The following is a 21,593-nucleotide window of genomic DNA, read 5'->3' on the forward strand; positions in this document are numbered from 1 at the left end:
TGAAATATTGTTTTCTTGCCTCTTGCTTTCACATAGTCAAGGCTCCTATACCTTGTAAGTCAATTCTTCGAATAGACTATGTTTAACATTCTTGGAAGCGCTAAAGTACACTTTGCGATCCCAGAGCTTCGATTCAGAACAACACGGTACCTTCCCTTTACTGTCTATTGACGTTTTGTGTGAATAGTTAGCAGTTTAGGAATAGTCCCAGACAGCAAATCAGTCGTTTGCAAACAACTGATTTGCTGTGTTGAGCTGATCAAAATTCCTGAAATCCGTGTGGTTAGGATTTTGAATTTGGCACTTCGCTTTGTATGAAAAAAAACTCCTTTTCCCATTCTTTTTCAGTCACCGCAATGTACTTAACTGTCACTTGGCGTTTGGGCTGAGTTGGTCGTGCAGGAAAGTTACCTAGTGGTGTCATTTTTTTCAAACTTGTTTTTAAAACCTCGAGAAAAATAAAGAACCCTTCATATTTAAAATAAAAATTTTAAATATAAAGCGATAAAGGATTTCTTATCAGAAGTTCTTAACGCTCAATTAAGTCATTCGTTGGTTGAAGTACAGTATTATTCCCTGTCTTATTCGTAATAATTAAACTTTGAAATTGAATTTTTAACTTTGTAGTCAACCAGCTTAAGAAGGCATAGCCATTTTGACCCAAAACCTGTATTATAATAGTCCACTTTCGTAATTACATGAATATTATCCATATTATGTTTTTAAAAATCTTCGCGGTAGCAGATCAATGCTCATTTTCGACTTCCATTGATTGGCTTCGCACTGCAACAATACCAGCATTTTTTCAATCTCTAACAGCTGTCATAGTAATAATAATATCAACTTCAATTGAGCTGTGTTTTAGACTGAGCACATTTTTCCTGGGTGACCGCGGCACCGAAGACTACAGAACTTTTGTGTGTCTTATTTTTGTGGTACGTGATTGCAATTTCCATGAAATGGTTTTTAAATAGTTGTTTGCATTGCTTGTGCATTTAGTAAAGAGAGGACTTCGTCTTTTTTGTGTGTTTTTTTTCTAACAATTCTTTGGCGTGCATACGTGGTCTTGTAAACTGAACTATCTGAACTGAGCCATATGAGATGTAGTAATTCTCTTGTTATTTATTGGTGCTCTTGATTCTCGAGTACATTTCGTTAATGCTCTTCAAACAAACAAAAGGTTACTTTCACATTACGTCAACGTGGTCAAACGTTGAATCGATATAAAAATTCACACTTTTTTTTGTTGAAAGCCTCAAGCACCGCGACTGTTGCAGGGGTGTGTAGTGTGTGATTTACTGGCTCGTTTTCTATACTTTTATTTTCAAGGTAACTTTCCTTGTTGCATTCATACTTTTACATATAAAACAAGGGCTCGGCTATGCAGCCGACTGGTAAGAGCCTTGGAAAGGCAATCGAAAGGGCGCCGGTTCGACACCGCTCAAGAGCATGCAGCTGTGTCTTTGGCAGGACACTTAAAGGCATGCCTGAAGGTGGGCACGAAGATTGGCTTCCTTGCCTTCCCGTCCACTTAATCTAAATCTTTAACCACCGGATGTAAGCCTAGATACCACAAAAAAACATATAAAACAACAATCTGGTGTGAATTATATTATCTACACTCGGTAAGAAAGAGAGTTGAACGTCCCTGAGCAAAGGTTGTGAATGTTGTGATTTGAACTGATACATAGTTGTGATCGTAACATTGTTTTCAGAATTTTAACTTGCTTTTCTTGCAACTTTCGTTATTTGGAATATTCCATCATGCAATGTACATTTTACGTTTTAAATGTGTTTTTATACCACTTGTTTGATTTAGTTAGAATCAACTGGTTAACTACATTGTCTAAACTTAAGAAAACGTTCATACTTTCTTTCTGACAACAATGTAGTAATCAGGGCTGGGGAGCCGGAGCTGGAGCGTTGGAGCCAAGCATTTTCTCCGGAGCCGGAGCTGGAGCCTTTTTAAACATTTCTTGTGGAGCCGGAGCTGGAGCTACAAAATATTTATCAGCTCCAGCTCCAGTATTGAATACAAACGAAATCGGTTAATAGTATACTGCTTAAACGTATCAATCGTTTATTTGAATCAAAACCTGAAATCCCAAACCAAATCCAATCTGATGTAGGCTACAGTGCCTGCAAAAAAAATCTTTACATTCAGTCGGCAAAAAAACTTTACATGTAAAATCTGCAGAAGTTCTTAGCTTACTGTTCCCGCCAAAAGCATTGCGTCACAAAAACGCTTATAGTTGCATCATTACCTACTCTCTTGCAACACTTCGCCGTAAAGCAATTGCTCTGCGTGCGTAGTGTTGCTTTCCAGCTTCGTGAATAGTAAGGGGGGTGAAATCGCACAACAATTTTCATTTTCTCAAAGTTTCGAGGTCTTGCAAAAATTTTTTCAAAAACTAAAATGGGTTGAAAGAAGAAGCAAATGGAAGAAAAACCTCGTGCCTTGACTTTGTGAGAGAAGGGAGATTCTGTGATTGCTGTAGCCAGAGATATCGGGGTCTCCAGTGAGGCAATGTATCACCAAAATCTTTGCAATGAGTGAATATTTCACCTTTTTAATTGATAAAGTGCCTCTCTTAAGACCCCAATATCTCTGGCTACAGCAATCAAAGAATTTCTCTTCTATAACAAAGTCAAGGCACGAGGTTTTTCTTCCATTTGCTTCTTCTTTCAACCCATTTTAGTTTTTGTTTGCAAGACCTCGAAACTTTGAGAAAATGAAAAATGTTGTGCGATTTCACCCCCCTTACTATTCACGAAGCTGGAAAGCAACACTACGCACGCAGAGCAATGGCTTTACGGCGAAGTGTTGCAAGAGAGTAGGTAATGATGCAACTATAAGCGTTTTTGTGACGTAATGCTTTTGGCGGGAACAGTAAGCTAAGAACTTGTGCAAATTTTACATGTAAATTTTTTTTTTGCCGACTGAATGTAAAGATTTTTTTGCCAGCACTGTAAAGTAAAAACATCGGTTAAGCGCATACCGCTTAAAAGAATAAGTCGGATAAAGTATGGAGCCGGAGCCGGAGCCGCTGTTTAAAAATTTATAGCTCCGGAGCTGGAGCTAGTGGATGAATGCTTGATAGCTCTGGAGCCGGAGCCTATGCTTTTTTGCAGTGGCTCCCCAGCCCTGGTAGTAATATTACGCTTATTTAACCTTTCTTGATGCTTAGTTCACGTAAAAGATGCTATGTGAGAAATACAGTCCCATTGTCAAGCATTCTTAGGCATCTTGCCAACTTTTACTGCACTTCTTTCAGAAAGTCTACCACTGAACTGGATTATCTTTTATCTTCTGGCTTGACTTCGTGTTTTATCAAAAATCATTAACACAACCTTGGTATGACCAAGCAGCTGTTTGCCACTGGCTCTTACCACAATCGAGTGTTGTTACCACAAAGTATTGAATTTTTGCTGTAGATTCGTTGCTTGCCGATTTCAGACATTGCTTGCCGAAGTCAAACAATAAAATCTGTCATTTTTTCATTAATTTAACGTCTGCAGACGTTGAATCAATGTAGAAATGACGGATTTTGCTCTCTGGAAACTGAACAGTTCATGATTTTGCATGTGTCATAGCCATCGATTGATGTGACGTAACTCTGAGTTAATCAATGCAGAAAAACTGTTTTTACAGGTAGGCTAGCATTTATTTGTATTACCAGCTCAGTGACCAACTGGTCATCGCCTTCGGTTCTGGTGCTGAGAACGATTCCTGGTCGGGTCAATCCAAAGACTTTAAAAACGATACCGATTGTGTTCTTTCTTGCATAACGCAGTGAGGATAAGTCGGGTAATAATGTGATCACATCGTAAATCTGATGTAAAATTAAGCGTAATCCCTGTCGCTGCCTTAGCAGTTGTAGAGCGACAGTATATAAACCATTACATTACTATTATTATCTAATTCTATTGGATATTGAACTTATCTTGTATTCATCCACAAACAGTTTAATTTCTCTGGTTCAAGAAGTAGATGCCATTGCCATATTTTTGACACGAAAGTACAACAAAGAAGGTCAGCAATAATATTTTGCTTGCCAAAACGGCGATTTACATTTTTCAGCTCCACTTCACCCATTCCAGTCACTATATGCTCAAATTTAAACGTGAAGGAAAAACCTTTTTTCAGCCAAAGAAAGCACTTTGCATTTTCCCATGCGTTCTGTTCTTGGTGACGGTGTACTGTTGACTAATGGGCTGTTGTTTATTTTCCTTCTACAGTAGTTTATTGTTGAGTTTTATTGCACAGTAATTAAGCTGAACTTTACAAAGTGTAATAAATTACTTAAAACGCAAAGATCTCTAAAACAGTTGGGTTTTAATTCATTCTTGGAAGCCTTGACACGCCATAACAACTACGGTAGTGAAAGACTTTCATTTCTGCAAAATACACTATTTGTAATCCAGATTTTTTTTTATTTATTTTCATTTTAAAAAAATGTACCACTAGAAAGTCTTTTCTGGCATCTTTTGCTTTTAAACTGCCGTATTCTTTCAGCATGTCACGAACACACTTAAAGTGGAGCTGTTCAGCTTCTTTTATTTAGACTACAAGATTTCCACCCCCTAGCTCTCTGCAATAGGTCGTTTACGTTTGTTAGCTTTAAACTTTATTTGCACTTTTGTTGTCGAAATGCAACGGACTGTAGCTTGGCATTTTAAAGCACTAAAGCAACACAATAGATGTATGGTCAGCCTGAAGTTTTTTTTTTAACTTTTTTCGACAATTTATTTCTGAATTCTTCTTCTTGCTTATGAGATTGCTGTCTCGATTGTTGTCATTCGCTTGATTGCAAGAATCAATTACCAGAGCTCACCACTAGGTGATTGTCACCTTGAGCCCCAAACTGCATCATGAAAAGATGTTTTGCTGGGATGGCATGTGATCCTGATTTTCATATCTCATTTGTCGAAAACCCGTTCTTTAACATCCATTCAACGTCCACATACGTTGAACCAATGCAAAAAAGACGAATTTTGTTAGCTAACAACCCTTTAAAATTGTATTGAAGTGTATTCTTGCGCTAAACATCATGCCCGCATGAAATGTCAAAAAAACGGGTTGTTTTTCATCAACTTTGTGCAAGCAGCCTCATGTATTTATTGTATGGGTGGCGTCGTTGTATCTCACTGAACTGACATTTATTATTAATTTTAAGAACGTATTGTACAGCACTTGCTTGCTTATTTTCGAGGACGGTTGCAAACGTGAGTAAAATTGAATCTAACGCGGTAATCAACGCTATATTACTGAAGTATTTAAGTCAATCATGTTCATGTCATTGTACATACCGTAGCTTATTCACTTGTGTTTACATTTTGTAAATAAAAATAATAATCTTTTGAGCATTCCTACAGGCGACTCAAGTATGAAATGGTTTGATTGTAGATGAAAAAAACGTGTCATGTCACTGGAACATTAAACTCAAATGAGTTTACCCGCTTTACTCGGTGGTGTTGATTGATTGAATCTTTATCCCCGGACTGTGAAAGCTTCTTGCAGAGCTTAATCCTGGCAGTTTCGCATACTTGTAGAGGCTTTAAATCGCATGCCCGGTCACTGAGATTGACAGAGAGAAGTTTCCGATTGTTGAAGTCTTGTTGCAGGGGAATTATTCCATCCACTAGGTGCCGCTGAATGGAGAGCAGTCCTTAACTAGGGACAGTAGAATATCGGGATGCGCAACTACATCCGCTTTTGGCTTAACCGCAACACAAGAAGGATTACGATTTTTTCTGATTTACAAAATAATGTACATTTTATAGGTTATATAAGAAGAATGAAGTTGGTTTTAAAGTAATTTAAGGTTTTTAGTAGAAAACAAGCGAGCAACAAAGCGTGAAAAAAATGTCAAATTGGCAATTGACCTTTCTAACGTTGGCGGAACAACGGAGTTGCGCGTCCCGGTATCTACCGTCCCTACCTTAACGTGCGTTGCTTAAGCGCACACCTCGAGAATCGAACCAGCGCCGCTTGATCTTGAAGCTTCTTCGTTTCAGAAGTGACGCTTTAACCAACTGAGCTATCGGGGCGGACTAAACTTTTACCACAATAGTATAAACAGTCTGGTGACTGGTTTTATGTTACGACGTAAAGAATGCCGATTTGTTGTGGAATCCACATCCTCGCATTCAAAAATTCTCATTGGAAGCTCATGTATCCGAGCAGTTTCACGTGGTTGTAGGTAGAAGCGTTGGCTACTTGTTTCTCCTAAATTCAAGCTATAACATCTTCGTACGGTAGTTAACATTTTTTAATCGTTTTGTTTGATTTCATGATCCTTTGTAAGCTACCGTAGCCTACCTAGTTTTCCTAAACTTTATTCAGTCCTTTTCGTCACCATTTGAACTACACTCAGCAGATAATTATTATCGGTTAGAAACAGTCTGCACTGTAACATAGGAATAGCAAGGGGGCAAAGGAGTCATTCTCCCAATTTTATAAAGGGGTGCCCAAACAAAATATTAGTAGTCTAAAGTCAAAATATTTTTCCCCTTCGTCAAAAGTTTAGGCTGGCTAGTGGCTATACACCACCGTAAACAAGCAGACTGGTCATGAAATGCACGCTGCGTGGTTTATTTGGATTCTGGAATTACTGCAAACTCCGGTAGGCACTTTGACAAAGGACAGTTTCCGTGCAAACCAGCTACCACCATTGCTCCGCGGCGCATTGGTTAAAGGCCTACTAAACGAAAATTTCAAACAGGAATTAAGCATTAAAATGCGTAAACTGAACATTCAAGAATACATTTCAAGAAAAATTACCGAAAAACAAATGTTTTTAATGGCGCAGGCAAGGCCCAAAGTCCAATGTTTCATTTATTTTCATTTTTGTTCAAAATAACCAAAAGTGCAAACACTGCTCGAGAATAAGTCACAAAAGACAGCAATAACAAAAGCCACGTTACCACATCTGATGTTTTGATGTTGAAATCTGATGTCTTGATGTAGCCTACATACATTCATAGCAGTGACGTTCGTGGCTTAAACCTAGGGATGGTAGAAGTAGGGGATTGCTCACTCAAAAGTAAGGTGGACAACTGGAGGGTCACAATGTTATGACAAAATTTGATGCAACTCCAGCTTGAGGTCTACTGCCATATGTCGCATACTCAGGTGCAGTTTATATGACCTGCCCACGTGTGTACAAAGTGTGTATCGCCAAAATAAATGTAGGAAATATGTGATATCATGTTCATTTAATAGTAGCCTACGGTATTCAAGTCATGATAATGCAGGGGTAGACTTCACGCAATACCGGTAAGGGTAGGTAGCCTCAAACTGCTGTAATGAGGTTTTGCAGATTTTGTAGTACCCAATAACTAAATATAGCAATTCATTTGATGAAAATGAATTTACCTAAAAGCAAAAAAAACGCTGTGCAGTTCTGCTAATTTTTGAACTTTTTAGTAACCCTCCAGCTGTCCATTTCGTAGGAAAAATCATTAAAGTGAGTCATCCCGGTGTTCTACTGTCCCTACTTAAACCGTTGGGAAAGCAACTTGGAAATATTCTGCAGCAAGGTAGTAGGCACGAAGGGCGTAACCGTCGGGCGAAGCCCGAAGGCGTGTTGCCGAAGGCAACACTTCCAGCGGGGGTGTGGGAGGCCTCCCCAGAAATTTTTGAAAAACACTTCCAATTTGGTGCGCTCCGAGAGCATTTCCAAAACAAATCAAAAATAAAAATCTGTCAAATTGTGCTGCGCCTATGTCGTGATCATACATCCATTTAATGTTTAGAAGTCATGAACAATCTTAATTTTAACGTTGCAGGACCAAAATCCAGTGTTAGACATGGAATAATAGTTGTCTAAATATTTAATTCGTCATGAATGTTCATTCTCAGATATTCAGTTAGGCCTACACTACAAAAACTAACATTTAGGCCTAAACATTACAACCGCAAGCAATTTGTACAAAAAGCTGGATAAGTTTGCCTCCTGCGTATAGAAGCTTAACGAACTAAATATTGCACCCGCACCTGAACGTTCATTGGCGAAGTAACGTTATATCAACGCTGTAAAAAGGGCGAAGGCATGACTATGAAAGCTAGTAGGCTAAAGTACATGGCGAGGAGACATCAAAAAACAGCAACAATCTTTTCGTATTATGATTCCTTTGCGTAAAATTTTAAATGAGTCATTAGAGGATTTTTATAGAATTTTTTTTAGAAAGTTTTGTCTATGCAAAATTAACAAGGAGCAGGTCAGCAGGATTTCAAATTCTTTCTGGCAACTCTGTTTTTGTGACAATGCGAGTTGGTTAAATTTAGAATACGTAAGTTGACCAGTTTCATCGCCAATCTGTAGTTTTGCACAAAATTTGACAATGAAATGCAGAAGTGCATATAGTTGGCTCTTGGCTGATTCCTTACAGAATTTCAGGTTTATTGTTTTGTTCTTGTCGTTTTGAAAAGACAAAAGTTTCAAACTGAAACATCTCTATCATTCTAAACATTTTGAAACTGGTTGTACAGTAGTTGATTACAACCAGTATTTAAATAGTCAGTGCTTAGTGATGTTATGCTTCTTCAATAACATACAAAACATTCGTGATTGCGTTGTGGTAAGTTTCAATTGAAGACATTTTTGTCTTAAAGTATGTCAGGTTTTGTATGGGTGCCAGAATTGAGCTTCTGAGATCTATTAGCTCTTGGCTACTTCAAAGATACAAAAAAAGCCTACGTACCTAGCTGATCCCTACAAATTCTCTAAATTTGTCGTCGTCGGATTTTCAAGTATTCATCGAAGTCGTCTCTAAGAAAGGTTCTCTCTGAATTAGGATAGCTTCAGATTCTCTGTTAAAATGTGCCATTCAAACTTGGTACCTCCACAGTTGTGAGGATAAACACTAAACAGCTTACTATGGTTTGCGTGGCATTTTGCTTGAAGGCGACTAGAGTCAAAAAGTTTGTTACCATAACTTTTGCTCCTAAACTAAATAAAAAGTTTAGGAGACCACTTGCTCAATAAATTATTTGGCTAGAGTTTCTTATTTCCGTGTGAATAAAAGCTGATCATCTGTTATTGGGATGGAAAAGTTCGCACCAAAAGAACTAAAAAGATGAAAAGTTTTGCAAGCTTTTATTTGAGACAGGTTTTTTTACTTTCAGCAAGTAAGGAAAAAAATCAAAGCAAAGGGGGCTTTGTACAGTGCAGCTATATCATTAGCATCCAGCAACTGTTTTTATAGTGCAAGCAAAACTATGAGAAGATGTGTACAGTAATTTTGACACCACCATTTAGATGCCAAAAAGATGAAAAGTTTTGCAAGCTTTTATTTGAGACCGTTTTTTTTACTTTCAGCAAGTAAGGAAAAAAATCCAAGCAAAGGGTGCTTTGTAATTGTACACTGTGTACAGTGCAGCTATATCATAAGCATCCAGTAACTTTTTTTTATAATGCAAGCAAAACTATGAGAAGACGTGTACAATAATTTTTACACCATTGTTTAGATGCCACAGGGATATCTATAACTACGGGATTGGAAACTCTGTGGAACTGAAAACCATTTTATACACCAGTGTCTAGTAGGGTCACTTTTCTTTGTTCGCTGCTGTGATAAATAATCCCATAAATTGACCTCAAAGGGCAGCAAGTAGTAGGCTAAACAAACAACCAAAAGTATAACAATCAATTCACCTGCTATAAATTGTAAGGTCTACGCTTGCCTGGTTTGTTTATTTGTTTGTATTCCATTAATGCAGTCATGTTGTATTTTGTTTCCTACTTAAAAAATTTCCAGAATGTCTACTGATTTAGTTCTGATGACATCGTAAACGTATTGATTTCATACTGGATTGGTCTATGAACAAGTTGATGATACAACAGCAATCAGCATATTTCACTGATTGCTAAACACTCCTCATCCTCGTCATAGCACATGCACATGACTAGGGAACTGTGTTCCGAAAGCTAATGCAATTCGATATTGCCACAACAAACTCGCAGTATCAGGCTAAAACAGACTGTTAGAATCTACACTGTGAAGTAAGCAACAATGCTGCTAAAAGTGAAACTCAATCAATTGCACTCATTTAATTTTGATCCGATTTGAAGTGCGCAAAATGCTAAAGAACAACAGTAGGCGGTTTTTCGACTCGTAGCATTCATTCATTTTTGGATTCATCGTTTTTTTTTTCTAGTAACGTAAATGTACTTTTATACATCAGTTAAGTTTTAATGTGAGTGTACATTTTGTAGTATTATTGTAACATCGAATTTTGTATATATATATATATTTTAGTCAGTATTTTGTTTTGTTGATCTTTCTGTAGTCGTAGTAATATGGTGACCCTACTGATGTATAGCACTGGATAGAGTTTCCAATCCCGTAGTTATAGATATCCCTGAGATGCCAGCTAAGCTGTAAGCAAATGTGACCACTAGTTTTCAGTTTTTTTCCAACTTGTAGGAGTTAATCATTGTCTTTACAAATAGACATTAGTCAAACATTGCAAAGAGCTGGTAGAAAAGTGGCGGCAATAAAGTGGTGCCAACACCCTATAATTTTTGGATGTGTACACTGCACATCATTCAATAATACTGGTATGCACACATAAAGATTGTTTCTTTCAAAGTTTTCTCACTAACCAATTCTATGGGTGACCTCACATCATTGTTCTGTTCTGTAAATTAACTAAATTTGCTCTGCTTGGCGATGAGCACTTTTTGTAGTATTGCCATTTATTGTTGAATATTGAATATTTATGCTTATTTTGAGGTGCATGTAATGCTGATTTCTGCAATGTGGTAGCCGACTCTACATTTAATTTCTATTATTTTTTATTTCTTTCAGTACCGATATTAGTAATTATCAGATTGATTTAATATGAGTTCAATAGGAACTGGGTATGATTTATCTGCTGCCCAATTCTCCCCAGATGGGAGGGTATTTCAAGTAGAGTATGCTCTAAAAGCTGTCGAAAACAGCAGCACAGCGATTGGTATTAAATGCAAAGATGGCATTGTTCTGGCTGTTGAAAAGTTGGTGACTTCAAAACTGCATGAAAATGATTCCAATCAACGAATTTTCAACATAGATAAGCATGTTGGAATGGCTGTGGCTGGGTTACTTACAGATGCGCGTGAAGTTGTAAGTATTGCAAGAAATGAAGCCAGCAGCTATCGCCTGCAATATGGAAGTCCTATTCCCTTGAAATTTCTTACAGAAAGAGTTGCCATGTACATGCATGCTTATACCCTTTACAGCTCTGTTCGACCATTTGGTGCCAGTGTACTACTTGCCTCTTACTTTGATGGTGAACCCCAACTTTTTATGATCGATCCATCTGGTGTTCCATTAGGTTACAATGGATGTGCTATGGGAAAGGCAAAGCAAGCTGCTAAAACAGAAATAGAAAAACTTAAATTAGGTGAAATCACATGCAGAGAAGCATTGAATGAAGCAACAAAAATCATCTACGTCGTTCACGATGAGGTCAAAGACAAAGCATTTCAACTCCAATTAAGTTGGGTTGGAGAAGAAACTGGTGGATTACATTGCAAAGTTCCAGCAGACTTGCTGGCTAGTGCTGAGACCTATGCCAAGCAATCTTTAGAAGAAAGTGACTCAGAAGAAGATTAAACTTGGCCGTTGCACTGCTGCTGTGATCAATTTGATCAATGATCATCTTACATTGTCATGATTTGAAAGAAAATGACACAATTAAAAATGATATTTTTTTGTGCTGAATATATTATGGCATGGTCCCCATGTTTCTGATACGTTAGTTGTAAGAACCGACTTGTCGCAGTGCTTTTGTCTTGTTTGTTAGACAACAAATGAACTCCACTTACTTTAGTAGATGACTTTACCTTGATTAGATTATTTCATGATAAGTTTCAATTCAATAATATAAAATAATTATGCAGCAGAAGTGTTGCCAATTTCACATGTTCTTTGTCATGCTGCTTTTTAGTTACTGTTTTGTGCTTTATCGCTAATGATGTGCACAAAATATAGACTTTTTAAGGCGACAGCATAGCAACAATTCTAGGGTTGTTCTAGAAGGTACCCGACTAACCTTGCATGCAACTTTTACTTGAACAGAGTGATAGCCAATTATTTGACTCCGGCTATTCAAAGGTATTGTAAGATAATTTTGACATTGTTTGTCTCAGTAAGTTGACAATTAAAAGCTAAATATAATATTGGAAGTACTTTTTGTAGCTACAGCGTTGTTTTGATATGGAATCCTTCTCCGTAGTTTTCAATTACTGTATCCAATTGGAACCAGTTTTGTTTTAAAGTTTAGTTGATAAATTCGCAATAAAACGAACAGTTTTATTTTCAAATTAGTGACATGCAAATGCAGTATTTCTGCAAAATGGACACATTGGAACACGTTTGTGAGAACGGATCACATTTAGGCGCAGACATGTAAGCGTGGGGCTGATTTAATGGCTATTCCATTCCAAGTATGTTACCAATGGTGGTTACGACAGGATCGGTATGCGCATAGGCGTCGATTTTTTCTTAGAAGAGAGGAATTCTGGGTGGGCGAGAGTTTTCAAACAGATTTCATTGAATGTGTACGTTCGCGAATTCGCAATGGTTAGTCTTTTTCACAGACTGCGTTTAGCGTCGCTGCAGCAATTAAGCTTTAATAGGTTTGATGTTTGCTTTCTTGCTATCTTATGAGCGCTTCTAAACTAAACAAACTTCTTTTATGTTTTCCTTTGCGACCTAGAAAGCGCATGACTCGTGACCTGTTATCTTTAAAGTGGCGCCTTCGGATTTGCCGCAAAATGTTCGGACAGGTGACTGCTGACTGTGCTGACGGAACCTTCCCGAGCCGGAAGCTGATCCGGCAGCATGCTAACGTCAAATGGAGCAGGTAGATTTCCATGGCTCATGCTGTCTTCTACAACTACCGGGACATTGACTTCACCACTCTCCATCTTTGAAGCACTGCTTTCTTCATCAATGTCATCTCTATTCTCTACGTTCATTCGTGCTGGACGTGGCTTCTTCAGCGTTATCATCTCGACGCATTTTGGTAGCTGGTTTTAAGAATGCACGAATAGATGTTTGACTTTACTTCATGTTTAACTTTTCAATAATGAAATGACAACATCGCGCGGTGCCCCAATTTATACCCAGCGACAAGTTTGTGAGGAAAGATTTGTAACAAGCGATTGTTTCAGTACGTCTTCATTATGTCATATTCCTTTACGCTGACCGGAAACTGAAGTTTGATTGTAACGTAACGAAAGTGAGACCATTTGGAGAAAACGTCAAACGTGGCTTTCTCTAACCAGGAATTGCCAGAGTGTGGCAGTTGCCATAGCAACAACGATGCAGTGAGTAGCCTACCTCCTTTTTGTTCTGTCGGATACCTAGCGAGAGGCATAGCGTAAAACAAAAAGTTTGCGCGGCAGTTGTTGGATAATTCAGCGTTTAACAAAAACGGAAATAATTGTAACGAACACTTCATAAGTGTCATGAAAACAGGGTGGGCGCAACATATTTTGCCCACCCTATTTCGACGCTTATGGGTATGCGTATTTACTTAGGTAACAAACAAGTACCGTAAGGATCAAAAATTGTACAAAAATGTTTTTGTATCTGAGTCTAATCCTCCAGTTCATTTTCCACCTTGCAGGAAATTACAGAATCCAGCGATAGCACACTGAACCTCTTTTTGTAGATTATGTGGGTGCCAAAGAGCCCTTCTAATCCACTTCTCTCCAGCCAGCAAGAGTTTTTAACTACCGTAATGACACGTCAAGTGTACCGTATGAACACGTCAAGCGAGCTGTCAACTTTTGCCGCACTCGGCTGCTAGTAGGATGGAAGCTACTTTAGCAAAACCCATGGCAAATTAATCGCTGGACTAGTGAAGGCTTGACCAAGCGATTTTCTTACTTGCTGCCAAATTTAAATACACTACCGTTACCTTCTTTTTTGCAGCTCTACGAAATTCGTTTAAGAGTGTAGGCTACAGTAGGCCTAAACAAAATTTAACTCAACGACTTAAAATTTTACCGCGGATTTTCAAATGCTTTACATTTCAATGAAACAAAGTTTTGTTTCGAACAAGCCTACACTATGATTGTGTTTGCAATGTTTTTTTCTTATCGAAATCCAATGAGTTTGTAGCGGCACAGTTAGTACAGTAGTAATCCGCCCATACAGAGCTGTAGTTAGTACTTAAATAGTACAGCGACATTCCGAGTACAGTAGTAGTGGGGATGTCCTGAGACAATGTCTATACGCTTGAGTAGCAGTTTATTGCAGTTAAAAAAATAATAGACACTATCAGAACAAGAGGGGGATAACACTGGCTGACGCCCAAAATTAAACCAATAAAAGAATGTAAAACCGAACGCTGATAGAGATCAAACTTAAAAACTGATACCCAAACCAAATCATGCTAGTAAAATAATGTATATACCCCTGCTTGACTTTTTATAAAAAAAGTATCTTTTTGAAAGTGGACTTTATCCCAGCTTGACCAATCATGTAAAATATGGTCTCTATGTTTAGACACATGTGAACAATTATTTTCGACAATGAAATTCACAAAGAGCAAGTTAAGATCACGCATTACTGATGCCCATTAGCAAGATATTCTGCTTCATCTGACTTGTCACCGGACGTTGAAAACCTTGCAAAAAGCATCAAGTGTCGCATTAATGTTGTGTTTGTTAAAGTGTCGATACATATTTGCTTTTTCCTTTTGCATTATACATTGGTCTGTATGATGCTGTTTATTTGTGGTTTATTGGTGCTTTGTAACAGTTAAGGCTTTTTAATGCCAGACTGAGTATGGCTGGATGGTGTTAAGATAATAATTTAAGACGTTTGATCAAGGCAAGAAACCGATCGTGCGATATTTTAAACTGATTGTCCTGCTTTGGTATCATGCACGTTATAACGTCCGCGTTTTGTCGCTTCTACCTTTTTCTAGACCCCTGCTATGTTTGTCATATATTGTTTTTTTCGTTGTGATGGTCAGAAACAAAAACAAATTGAACTGAAAAAAGGGTTTGGTCTCTGGAAATAAGTTCATCCCGCTAAAACATTACAAATTTGAAATTAGCACATGCAAAAGGTTGCCCGACTTCTGCTGTACGAAAAGCTCGCAGTTAATTTATGAAAAGTGATTCAAGAGATTTACTATATTTAGAAAATTAATTCAAAATCAATACAGATCACTTCAGTTTGTTTTTATTTCTGACCATCACAACGAAATAAAAACAATATATGACAAACATAGCCGGGTCTAGAAAAAGGTACAATACAAAGGAATTTGGATCAAAACAACATTTTGCTTCGCTTTTAACATCAATAAGTTGACAAAGGCTGCTCTCCATTCAGCCGCTTCTAGTGGATTGAACAGTTCAGAGTTCACAGACAACAATTGGTAACTTCACTCTGTCAAGCTCGATGATCGGGCCTGGGTCAGTAGTTCAAAGCCTCCACAAGTATGCGAAACTGCCAGGATTAAGCTCTCAAAGAAGTTCTCTCAGTCCGAGAATATAGATTCAATAAAAAAAAGTGATTAAAGCACATATATATAGCAGGGCAATGTACATTAAATCTTTGGGTTGTTTTTTGAAATCGTCATGAAACAAAGTTCTTTTTCTCATTCCCTTTGTACAGGCTTAATGTACTACACCACCCACTTCATTTGAGCAGCAAAAAGCCTCCATTGTTTTAAGCTCTGATAAAACATTGAAATTTGGTGCAAATTGATATGCTTTACGAAAACCATTTCGGAGGATTTTTCTGTATCGATCATGCAAACAACACCTTCGTAGTCAGAATAACTAGGGATGAATCCACCAAATAGCCTAAGGGGGAGCCATGCAGCTCGCACCATATTTGCACTACGGTACTTAGTCTGCACTTTCAGATACAGTCGTAAGTGATGAAAGGTAACCACACACTGAAGTCAAAAATGATACAGGTACCCACAGTATGAAACTCTCTGCCTACAAGCTTTTGCCTTTTGAGGTCACTGTAGGAACTCTTGACTTCTAGATCTCTTGGTCATGAATTAGTTCATTTGTCAAATTTGGGACCTACAGCATGATGATACGCATCCAATATCAGGCAATATGTATGCCAAAAGAAACGTTAAGACTCACAGCCCAAGGTTATAATATCAGCGAGGTTTGAGGCAACCAAACCAAAAATATGCTGTACTTCAAGACAACAGTTTTCATGAAAATCAAAAATCTAGAATTCTGGATGCTTTAAGTTTGCAGAAAAACTGCAAGTTAGCAAGGAAATCATGTATAATTGTATATACTCATACTGTGTAGCTACTTATCGGTCTACATATTTAAAATTCTCATTAAAACCGGTACAAACAAATTTACAAATATGTTGTACAATCTCACATGACACAGAAGACTAAAGAGTTTGAGAATATAGATGAATTCTTGTGTTTGTAAAGACAGTTTTAAGAACATCAGCGTGAACACAATTGCAAAAAAAAATAGGTGTACAAACACGAAATGTCAATGTGTGAGTTTTCTTGGGGGTACTCCTTTGATCATTCTACGTATAATAGTAATTTTTCCATCCGTTGTTTTCATTCTTGTTGCTCTGCCATGCTTCTTTATTCTTTTGTAGGTGTTAGGCTGAAAATCCATACCTGCAAATAGACATTGATCAGAGCAAATGTTAGAAGTTGGTACCAATAATATTCAAAAAAATTCAGAGAAAAAATACACTGAATATGTGTTTTCTAATTAGGTAACATATACAAATAATCAGAATGTTATACAACTTGTAATGCAAAATGTGTTGCGTACAAATAGCCATACATGTGAAACGTACCTCTTTTTGTGTGACGTACTTGTTGAAACACTATGCTCTGTTGGTTTTGATTTGAATGTTCAAGTCTTGAAATAAGACTGCGATGTGTAAATGAATTTCCTTGAGATATTGCATGGTATGCTCTATGAACCCATAAATTGTTTGTGAAGCACTGTTTTGCAAGTAAAACACTAGAATGCATTACACGCCAAGAATTTCCAATCATTTTGATGAAAAACTATCATGCGCTGTGTCAATTGGTATTAAATACAACTTCCGATCTGTCTTAACAAAAACACAAAGTGTTTAATATCACAATACTTAATTAGTTATTTACAGGCGGCGACGATGTCGTCCTCTCATACATCAGTACGCGCAATCATTTACGCTGCCAGAAAAACCTTTATATGCGGCAGGCTGTTGAATTTTAGCTCAAGCGTCAATGCCCATGTCGTCCCCAGTGAGTGATTCTGAATCACGCTGCCGAATAGACTACATTTGCAGCGGGGCTGTTGCATTTCAGCTTGAGCGTCACTGCCCATGTCATTTCCAGTGAGTGATTATGAATAACGCTGCCGAAAAGACTTGATATTTGCTGGGAATACGCTTTATTGCTGAAGCGTAGGCGACAAAAGCAGAATTGCGAAAGTAGGCCATTACATTTTAAATATTTATGTGGCGTTTTTTACGTTATTCTTTCAGTTTGGTACAACTTGTGGGATTAGTTGATAAACTAACAAATGAAACAATCAATTTGGTAGGCTACCATTTTTAAAAGTCTCTGATTTTATTTGATTATATCTCAAAAATAAAAATTAATTTCTCTGAGGCCAATTGTTTTGTTTTCAGATCTAAAAAAAGAAAAAGGTGGTAAAAATTTTGTTTCTACTTGAAAACGTTCGTTTCGAACAACCCTAATTTTTACCTACATTCAAATGAACAAAAAAATTGAACATCTGGCAACATTATTCTCAAGGAACTTTTGACATGGGACGTTCACAAGGAACATCGGCATGGGACAACATCAGGGAGATGACATCGGTGGCATCCGTTATTTACAGTATTCAATTCAGTATATTTTTATTTAGCACAAAATCGCCCAACTGCTACAGTAGAACTTGGATAACTCATCACCCCAATGGGAATAGAAAAAGTGACGCCTTACGCGAACTGATGGACCAATGCAAACAGCTAAATTTTGCCATTGTTTCATGTCACATTAATTTCATGGTGCTCCGCGACCTAATTAAATGCGATAGTGGTAAAGTGAGACGAAAAGGAAAGCAAGAAAAGAATTTAATTACGGTACACAACAAAGTTGGCTACAGTAATAACGCACTTAAACAGCTTAACTGAAGAACACAGATATTTTTGACTGCGTTTTGCTTGCAAGTGTCATGTCAACCAAGTAGTCCTGCATTTTTGATAGTGAGCTTGCGAATTCACCACTGTCTTCTTGGCATAACATAATATAGTGTTGGAGCTTTCAAACCATCTGCAAAGCTTCTTTTGTAGATGGAGGTGGCACAGGCTCTTCTTCCTCTTGAGCCACACACGTGCTGAACCACGCTTCTCTTATCGGTAACAAAGCACGTGCGCGCACACCCGCAATCGACCAGACCAACATACTCCATGCATGTGCGTCTGCCCCGATAGAGTGTGTGCGTGCATACGTCTTAGCGCAGTAATTTCTTCTCGAAAGAGTCTGTAAATGCCACGTCAGCATTTGGGTGAATGACAACTTAGACGAATTTTACGTCCCAGGGAAGAAAAACAGTGACGACATAATCAAATTGGCGAATTATGCAAAGACCACTTAACCGAACTTGATTGTGTACAAAAGATAGGCTTTCTGCCCGGACCTGGCAATCATTGACGACTTGGGCAAACTGACGAGTTTTCCGAAGACGAGTTATCCAAGTTCTACTGTATATTAAAAAAAGTACAGCAAACTCAAAGCATTCAAGAACCTTGCACATTAATGATGCTTTGTTTCGTCATTGGTGTTAGCCACAGTTAGGGTTAACGTTAGGGTTTTGCTCTCTGCCCAGGACTTTATAATTTTCCAAACTACAAGTTTTTATATGATAGACATTAGACAAGCAAGTCTATGTCATCAACAACTTTGAAGTTTTCTCAAATAGGGCAGAATTCCTAATCTGGCAACACCAGTTCCAAAAACCTAGCCAGGTCTAAATGATATATATACTAATCTTTTAATGCTTGCAATAGATTTGTGCAGCTTGCTACTAACATTGCCATGCAAAGTAGCCTACATTTCAGCCCCGGAATCAGCCAAACGTTTTTCTGTAAAATAGCGACAAACAACTGAAAAGTACAAAACAAGCCTACTGAGTACTGACTGTTTGATCTTGCAATAGTTTCGATCCTATACAACATTGACATCGTGTGCAATGATCAGTTATACCATACGTCTCCTGATAATTCGCTTCTGCAGTTGATGGTCTGATGATTAAGGTAAAGTGTCTCACTTGCAAACCATTGCCTTTTTTGATCATTTTTACCTATAACTACATGATGTAAAGGTCAAAAACTCCATATTAAAGCAATTGATCTAAAACCTGAAGTTTGAAGTATCGTAGCCTTCATCAGATGAATGTTGCAACCAGTGCTAGAAACAATAATTGTCCTGATAAACACTTAAACTTTTCAGTAGCCCATGAAATACAAAGTTTTTCCTTTAGAACTAGAAATGCGGTATTCCCACATGACAAACAGAAAGTTTGTTTTGGCATCTATTTCTCTTCCAAAATAATAATAATGCGTGTTACCTATGTGAAGCTGTACGGTAGGTACATATTATCCATCGCAGATCTTGAAAACCTCCACATAAATTTCTCTTTTTCATGATTTCCTAATTTATGTAAACTGATTAGTAGGGCCATTTTTATATGACCTTAAAAAATCAATAATATGACTTTATTTTTTGGAAAATATGACTTTATATGACTTTATGTGAAAATCGTTTATTTTTACATGCGAACAACGTCACTCACGGAACTAAAGAGTAAAACATACGCAACATAACAGTAATACACATCCATTTTTATTTTAAACCACTGTTGTAGTACAGTTTCATGTAGTGTGGAATGTTAGAGTCTATGAAGTTACGATTTGGACGTAAAAATGACTTTAGTAAGGAAAATGAGCGCTCCACAGACGCTGATGTGGGTTGACACTTCTGCAGTTTTGCATAAAGCGCTGGTGAAATGTTTTGTCTTTGTAGCTCCATAACTTGTTTCACATTGTTTTTGTCCAATCGCTTCTTAATGAAATTTTTGAGCTCAAGCGGATCTTTTCCGAAATCAGGGGCATTTAGATCAGCATGGGCCTCTTTGATGGTGTACGTACAACTTTCCATTTTGAGTATTAAGTTGACCTCAATGTGTGACCTCATAAAATATAGGTTTGTGACTGTAGGCTAAGTGTTATGTAGGCTAATCTTACAGTTTGCCTTCGTTCAATCAGAAATTGCCTTACTTTCTTGGTGCTTAATTGCTTCACCGCTTAAATTGGTATTTTTTATTTAAAGTATACAACGGTATGACTTTATAACTTAAAAATATGACTATATAACTGAAAAAGCTGATTTATGACCTAACCAGGAAAATATAACTTTATATGACTTCATAACTTTCTTAATATACCTCATAGGGATGCGGTTTTTGCGTTAAAATTGATTTCACGACTTACTGATGCATAGAAAAAAATATGACTTTAATGACTTTAAATGGCCCTACTGATTAGGTTTTATCGTACTGAGATATTTTCATTGCTGCTGCAGCGGCTGCTCGCCAAAATCTTCTCTTCAGGGTTGCCATACGTTTTCATAATTTTTTTTCAGTTCAATAAGCAAAGTTGTAATCATGCAAAGTAAAGTTACCAAAAACAAAAAATAGCAAAAGTCGTAGGCAATATACAGGGATATCTAAAGAAGGGGATACGCAGGCTTTTATTACGTCTGAAAACAGAAGGGCTTTTGTTAATCGTAAAAGTCTGTGTTTATCGTAAAAAGACAATTGGCACCGATAGTAGTTTAATTTTTTATTTATTTATTTATTTGCAATCAGACTCAAAGTCCATAGAATTCAAATTTTTAACAGTCATCACACAAAATATCAGACTAACACAACATCCAGCAAGCTACATCAAACAACGTATAAAATACTGTTGTAGTGAATATAAAATGTAGAATTAAAGCAGTAATCAGAAGACATAACATTGCGCAAAAGTTGATTAATTGATCTTTTGCAACGTTCTACAAATGCATAACAATTTTTTCTTAATAGAGCATCAAATGTTAACACGTCGTTCTGTACCTGATACACTCTAGCACTGTCGCATCTCGACAAATTGTGGACAATTCTGTACGAGTCGTTGTAAGCATTTCGTATGCGATTTAAAGTAGAAGTTTTATAGTTACACCATAGTTGCAAACCATAGCCTACATTGGCATACAATATGATTGGTACATTACATTTTTAACTTCGGTAGAGCAATTTCCAAACTTGGACCTAAGCTGATTGGCAGCGACATAAAGAGATCGCACTTGCCTTTTAATATCTGCGTCATCACTGATGGCATCATCAATCAGTAGGCCTATACCTAAATATTTCACTTGTCCAACAAATTTAATTTGTGTATTGTACAGCCGCATGCATGCAATAAATCTTGTTATGATAACTTGCATTGCGCTATTAGCATCAGGCCTGGGTATTCACAGCATGCTCATGGTTGCTTGTTAATTCGACTAACCATATACTTGTTTTACGTCTAACCTA

At 37.4% G+C, this 21,593-nt stretch overlaps 1 protein-coding gene across 1 annotated transcript; it reads left to right on the forward strand.

Annotated features, from left to right (window-relative positions):
- The first annotated feature begins 10,819 nt into the window (after positions 1–10,819).
- Positions 10,820–12,314, forward strand: LOC145764516 (proteasome subunit alpha type-3-like). The gene has a single exon (XM_082576134.1). It carries the CDS (start codon positions 10,849–10,851, stop codon positions 11,602–11,604), a length of 756 nt encoding a protein of 251 aa, XP_082432260.1. The 5' UTR covers positions 10,820–10,848; the 3' UTR covers positions 11,605–12,314.
- Positions 12,315–21,593: the final 9,279 nt, after the last annotated feature.

The sequence above is a fragment of the Aplidium turbinatum genome, chromosome 2 (assembly GCF_918807975.1).
Source record: "Aplidium turbinatum chromosome 2, kaAplTurb1.1, whole genome shotgun sequence".
NCBI lineage: Eukaryota > Metazoa > Chordata > Ascidiacea > Aplousobranchia > Polyclinidae > Aplidium > Aplidium turbinatum.